General features: G+C 31.5%; 1 protein-coding gene and 1 non-coding gene across 2 annotated transcripts; one reads left to right on the top strand and one right to left on the bottom strand.

Moving 5' to 3' along the window:
- Positions 1–1,736: 1,736 nt before the first annotated feature.
- Positions 1,737–1,816, bottom strand: TRNAL-UAG. The gene has a single exon. It is a non-coding gene; the product is annotated as a tRNA-Leu (tRNA).
- Positions 1,817–4,763: 2,947 nt separating this feature from the next.
- LOC123423638 (NAD(P)H-quinone oxidoreductase subunit 5, chloroplastic) lies at positions 4,764–6,030 on the top strand (the record flags this gene model as incomplete). Its single annotated transcript, XM_045107874.1, is given in 1 exon segment — positions 4,764–6,030. A coding segment is annotated over 1 exon segment (1,023 nt), but the record flags the coding sequence as incomplete, so codon positions are not given.
- Positions 6,031–7,500: the final 1,470 nt, after the last annotated feature.

Here is a 7,500-nt window from a genome sequence, read left to right on the forward strand (position 1 = left end):
AACATTGGACTCAATGGAGCTATTTTACAAATATTATCCCATGGATTTATTGGTGCTACACTTTTTTTCTTGGCAGGAACCGCTTCTGATAGAATGCGTCTTGTTTATCTCGAAGAACTGGGAGGAATATCTATCCCAATGCCTAAAATTTTTTACCATGTTTAGTAGCTTTTCAATGGCTTCTCTTGCCTTACCAGGAATGAGTGGTTTTGTCGCAGAATTAGTAGTATTTTTGGACTAATTACTAGTCCAAAATTTTTGTTAATGCCAAAAGCACTAATTACTTTTGTAATGGCAATTGGAATGATATTAACTCCTATTTATTTATTATCTATGTTACGCCAGATGTTCTATGGATACAAGCTATTTAATGTTCCAAACGCAAATTTTGTGGATTCTGGACCACGAGAACTCTTTATTTTAATCTGTATCTTTTTACCAGTAATAGGAATTGGTATTTATCCAGATTTTGTTCTCTCCCTATCCGTTGACAGGGTAGAGGCTCTCTTATCCAATTATTATCCTAAATAGGTTGGTTTTTTTTACTAGTCTGCTCTATTAATGCAGAAATAAGTAAAAAAGTATAATTAGATCTATCTCGAATTTTTGAGAACCCTTTGAGAAGGCGCTCAAGGGGTTCTCAAATAAAATATAAAAGTAAAAACGTTCATTTCATGAACGTTTTTTTTTATGTAATCATTTAGGTGTTAATGTAAACGAACCATAACTATGTAAACCTATTCCTAATAGATTGATACCAAAATAACAAATCCAAATTATAAGAAATCCTATCGAAGCTATAAGTGCAGAATTCGTACCCTTCCAATTTGGATTTGTTCTACTATGTAAATAAATTGCGAATATGGTCCAAGTAATAAATGCCCAAGTTTCCTTAGGATCCCAATTCCAATAGGATCCCCAGGCCTCATTAGCCCATACTGCTCCACAAAGAATACCTATGGTTAAAAGGGTAAATCCTAGGCTAATGATACGATAACTCCAAGAATCCAAACGCTCCGTTAATTGATATTTGTAATAATTTGGAAATGAAGGGACAGGGGCGCTTTTTAAAGCACTTCTTTTTGCATAAAAAAATGCAATCTCACTAAAGAAAAATGTTTTATTTAAAACATTTTTTTTCTTTTTAGAAAAGAAATGGAAATTATTTCGAAATCTAATGATTAGAATAGCGGCAGATAATAAGGATCCGCACAAAAGAGTTGCATAACTTAATAACATCATACTGACATGCATCATTAACCACTGAGATTGTAGAGCAGGTACTAGTATCGTGGATTGATGCATTTCAGTTAAAAGACCCGACGTGGCAAAGCCTTGCGTTAAAATAGTACTTGGCGTAGTTATTGTGCTTAAATCATTTTTAGAGTTCTGTATTTTAGGAATGGTATGAAGAATATACAGAGCCCATGAAAGGAAGATCAATGACTCATATAAATTACTTAATGGAAAATGTCCCGAAGAAACCCAACGAGAAACTAAGAATCCTGTTATAGAGAAAAAAGTAACTATCATTCCTTTTTCTGACGAATCACGTAATCTCCCAAGTTCACGAACTAATAAGGTTATCAAATGAATCGTAATCACAATTGAAATCGTTGAGAAAGAGATATGAGTTAGTATATGTTCTAAAGTTGCAAATAGCATAAGGGGAAGGTCCCATTACAAAATTGTAAATTTCGAATTGATTTCTAATCTATTGTATTCCTTTTCAAGAATGCCGCCACTCGGATTCGAACCGAGATGCTTGAGCACTGCTTCCTAAGAGCAGCGTGTCTACCAATTTCACCATGGCGGCTAACTTCAAATAATAGGTAACTTAAAAGAATAATAGCTATTATCTCGGGAATCGTCGATATTGGGAAAGTCCATAAAATTTAGGAACATTAGAGTTTTCATTAAAATGGACTTCGTTTGGTAGTATCGTTTCCATTTTTTTTTTACAATAAACTCTTGCTTTGCCCAATAGAAACACTGGTTGAAAGAGTTGGAACTTCTTTTTTCTAACTTGCAATTATAGATATAGAACTAATTTTTTCTAATTAATTTATCGTTTAAATTTTGAAAATTCTTTCAATACAATGAAAAAAATCCAAAAGGGTTTCTATTTAATGATGAAATTAAAATGGATAAATAGAAAAGGCTTTTTGGATTTTTGAAAAATTTCTAGAATGAAAGTCTTTATGCTCTTATTAATAAGATTTACTAACCTTATGATTTTGGATAAGATAGGTGGAAGTTGTAAGTCCTATTGTAAGAATACTCCACTTTTCATAATTTTCATAATAAAATATGAGCATTCTATTATGAAAATTATGAAAAGTTCATTGATAGGAAAAGAATACTTAGCACACAGTATACCAAACAAAACTTTTTTTTATTGTATATATAAGAGGGGTTTGTTATAAGAATATTGTACCGAAGTAATTCGACACATAAAAGTACATTCAAAGAAGAATCCAAATTATTAAATAATTGGAATTCTTTTTTGAAAAATCAATTCATATTATTCCAAAATCTTATTATTTGTTTGTTTGTTGCCCAGAAAAACCCTTTGGTTTTGGATGCTCATTACCACTGGAAAATGATCTTGATTTTACTAAAGAATAAGATTGTACTATGGAAAAATAAGTCTTTTTCTTCCAAATATTTTTACGAATACGCTTTTTTGACATTGAAGTACGTTTTTTTGGAACTGCCATTCAAAAAGGAAATTACTTTTTTCTAGTTGTATGTGAAAGACATCTATTGCTGCAAATCAATCCTTCTTTCTTGTTTTTATTAGTATTTATACTTAGATACTGAAAGATACTGAAATTGTGAATTATTTTTTACTTCATTTTGTCTAATGCGGATAAGACAAGAATTTTTAAACATTTTTTCTGTATATATTTTATACTTTGTTTTAATAATATAGAATATATAGAAGGGTTTCCCATTTATATCTATTTATATATCAAGTATACTCCATATATAGATATATGGTATGGAAGCCTATCCCCCGGGGGGATAAAAAGAAGGGAAAATTCAAATAGTTAATTAAGCTCAGAATGATATTGTATTGTATTCCATAAAGGAAAGGAATTCTAATCAAAACAAAAAATACTGAGTCTCTTAAACAAGACATTCTAAAACTTAGGTAATTTATAGTCATAAGGACTATTCGATAATTTCTTATAAACATAGATTTTCATTGGAATTCACTCAATCAGTTATGGAACAAGAGAGCTGTTTCATCTTTGTTTTAAAGAAATATAAAAATGAATAGAAAGTAAAAAGTAAAACGATTCCTTTTTTTTTTTTTGTAAATATCTTTATTTAGATAATAACTAGGTAACGAAGTTATTTGATTAACTTTTTGAATTTAACCAACTAAACCCATTCTTCATTTTTTATTATTTCAATGAGATAAATTTTTAAAAAATGAAGAATTCCAGTATTTTTTCTTATTCTTTTTATTTATTCTTTCAGAAAGAGATAAGAGTTGGTTTGGTGAATCGGAAACAATTTTATAGAAAAATTGAAGTAAAAATCGCAATTTCTTTTCTTATGGAACATACATATCAATATGCATGGGTAATCCCTCTTCTCCCACTTCCAGTTATTATGTCAATGGGATTTGGCCTTATTCTTATTCCGACAGCAACAAAAAATCTTCGTCGCATATGGGCTTTTCCTAGTGTTTTACTCTTAAGTATAGCTATGGTATTCTCAGTTCAACTGTCTATTCAACAAATAAATGGAAGTTCTATCTATCAATATCTATGGTCTTGGACCGTCAATAATGATTTTTCTTTAGAATTTGGATACTTGATTGACCCACTTACTTCTATTATGTTAATACTAATTACTACTGTAGGAATCCTGGTTCTTATTTATAGTGATGGTTATATGTCTCACGATGAAGGATATTTGAGATTTTTTGTTTATATAAGTTTTTTCAATACTTCTATGTTGGGATTGGTTACTAGCTCCAATTTGATACAAATTTATTTTTTTGGGAACTCGTGGGAATGTGTTCTTATTTATTGATAGGCTTTTGGTTTACACGACCAATCGCAGCGAGTGCTTGTCAAAAAGCTTTTGTAACTAATCGTGTAGGGGATTTTGGTCTATTATTAGGAATTTTAGGTTTTTTTTGGATAACAGGTAGTTTAGAGTTTAGGGATTTGTTCCAAATCGCTAATAACTGGATTCCTAATAATGGAATTAACTCTTTACTTACTACTTTGTGTGCTTTTTTATTATTCCTTGGTGCAGTTGCGAAATCCGCACAATTCCCTCTTCACGTATGGTTACCCGATGCTATGGAAGGACCCACTCCTATTTCGGCTCTTATACACGCAGCAACTATGGTTGCTGCGGGAATTTTTCTTCTAGCTCGACTTCTTCCTCTTTTCATATCTTTACCTTTGATAATGAGTTTTATTTCTTTAGTAGGTACAATAACACTATTCTTAGGAGCTACTTTAGCTCTTGCTCAGAGAGATATTAAAAGAAGCTTAGCCTATTCTACAATGTCTCAATTGGGTTATATGATGTTAGCTCTAGGTATAGGTTCTTATCAAGCTGCTTTATTCCATTTGATCACTCATGCTTATTCAAAAGCTTTATTGTTCTTGGGATCTGGATCCGTTATTCATTCAATGGAACCTCTTGTTGGGTATTCACCAGATAAAAGTCAAAATATGGTTCTTATGGGCGGTTTAAGAAAATACATTCCAATCACAAGAACTACTTTTTTATGGGGTACACTTTCTCTTTGTGGTATTCCACCTCTTGCTTGCTTCTGGTCCAAAGATGAAATCCTTAGTAATAGTTGGTTGTATTCGCCCTTTTTTGGAATAATAGCTTCCTTTACTGCAGGATTAACTGCCTTTTATATGTTTCGGATATATTTACTTACATTTGGTGGGTATTTGCGTGTTCATTTTCAAAATTACAGTAGCACTAAAGAGAGTTCCTTGTATTCAATATCCTTATGGGGAAAAAGGATACCCAAAGGAGTGAATAGGGATTTCGTTTTATCAACAACGAAGAGTGGAGTTTCTTTTTTTTCACAAAATATACCCAAAATTCAAGGTAATACAAGAAATAGGATAGGATCCTTTACTACGTCTTTTGGGGCTAAAAACACTTTTGCCTATCCGCATGAAACGGGAAATACTATGTTATTTCCTCTTCTTATATTACTACTTTTCACTTTGTTCATTGGATTCATAGGAATCTCTTTTGATAATGGAGGAATGGATAATGGAATAGCAGAGTTAACCATATTATCAAAGTGGTTAACTCCCTCAAAAAACTTTACCCAGGAAAGTTCTAATTCTTTTGTAAATTCATATGAATTTATTACTAATGCAATTTCTTCTGTAACTCTAGCTATCTTTGGTTTATTCATAGCATATATCTTCTATGGATCTGCTTATTCTTTTTTTCAGAATTTGGATTTAATAAACTCTTTTGTAAAAAGAAATCCTAAAAAAGAATTTTTGGATCAAGTAAAAAAAAATATATACAGTTGGTCATATAATCGTGGTTATATAGATATTTTCTATACTAGGGTCTTTACCCTCGGTATAAGAGGGTTAACCGAACTAACGGAGTTTTTTGATAAGGGTGTTATTGATGGAATTACCAATGGAGTGGGTCTTGCTAGTTTTTGTATAGGAGAAGAAATTAAATATGTAGGGGGAGGTCGAATCTCGTCTTATTTATTCTTTTTTTTATGTTATGTATCTGTGTTTTTATTCTTTTTTCTTTCTTAAGTTAAGGAATTCAAGTCTCTTGCAAAAATAACTATCCTACCCCTTTCTACAATCTCTCTATAATCCCACCTTGTTACATAAGGTAAGTATTGTATAATCGTTCGGTTTTCCGCGATTTTTTCCATTCCTCTGTGTAAATACCCTAATATGGGTTCACAATCAATAACATCCTCACCATCAAGAGTAACGATCAGTCGAAGAACACCATGCATTGATGGGTGTTGAGGGCCCATATTGACTATCATGAGATCTTTTTTTGTAAGCGGTAGACTCATATCCTTTCTTCCTTAATTCATTATTCCATGAAAATGGATTATTCCATGAATTCCTCAAAGTGAGGCTCATCAAAATGAAAAATCTAAGACTACTATAAAGACTACTAAAAAAATAATAAAACAAGAAAAAAATTTGAAGGATTAAATTACTGCTCCCGAATATTCAACTGACCGATTAATTTCTTATAACGTACTCTATTTTTCTTTGCCAAATAAGCCAGCAAACGTCGACGTTTTCCCAAAAGTCTTCGTAGACCTCTTTCCGATGAAAAATCTTTTTTGTGTAATTCCAAATGTGAAGCAAGTCTCCGTATCTTATTGGTGAAACTGAATACTTGAAATTCAACAGAACCCCTGTTTTCTTCTTTTTCTTCTTTAACCATAAATCCTAAAATTTTTCTACCTCCTTTCTTTTTCATGTATTTTTCTGATCAGGAAAAATAAAAAATTATGTCAGTTATTTTGAAGTTATTCTAATCTCGTACACACACAAATTTGCAATTATTCATCTACTACTGGAATTTGGATTTTTTTTATCGATGCAAATTGGATTTGGATAGAAGGGTACATTCTTTCTACTATTTTAGATAGAAGAAATGTTTCTTCTATCTAAATATAGTAGAAAGAATTTTGCTGATTTATTTATTGCTATATGCAATTTATGGAATTGATACACCATTTAATTGATATCATTTAGCAAAATGAAACACAGCATAGGCATCCATCTTTTGGCTCGAGAATTTCACGGGATAGAGATATGGTATAAGAAATAGACTATTAAGTAACTCTAAATGAATTGTGGATACATCTGTATCCTTAACATACTGAAACGATTGCCATTATTCGTATCAAACCAATAGCGATTCATACAAGCTAAATCTTCTAATCAATGGTGGGCCAATAATGAATTTTTTTGCATATGTATTAAGACGCTTGGCCTGATTTCGAAATTGTCCAGAGTTTTATATGTTGTTTTCATTGCAAAATGATGGGTCTCCTTCCATAACTTTCCAATTACGAGTACGAGAATTGAAAGACATAAATATTCTAAATTCTCTACGGCGTCTAGTAGATAGATAGAATATTTTCAGGAACAAGAAAATCAGAAGAATCTTTCTCTCTATTCACTATCATTCCGCGTCTTCGACTTCTATTAGTTTCTTTTCTTCTTTAATGCAATAGCTATAGTTTGATATAAGAATCCATTTCTCAAAGTAATGGAAACCATTCTCTTATAGGAAATGGTTCGAAAATCGCTATTCCACCTTTTAGGTATCGTGAAAAGTGATACCTGTGAAGATCGTGCATTTCAGTCAAATTCAGATCCGTTTTTCGAGTCCATGATATAATATAACCAAATTGGATAGATCTTCCACCTGTTTAGCTAAGAAAGAATAGATACAGAGGTGGATAATAGATCGATATGAAGATCATGAGCT

The sequence above is a fragment of the Hordeum vulgare genome, unplaced genomic scaffold (genome assembly GCF_904849725.1).
Source record: "Hordeum vulgare subsp. vulgare unplaced genomic scaffold, MorexV3_pseudomolecules_assembly, whole genome shotgun sequence".
Lineage (NCBI taxonomy): Eukaryota > Viridiplantae > Streptophyta > Magnoliopsida > Poales > Poaceae > Hordeum > Hordeum vulgare.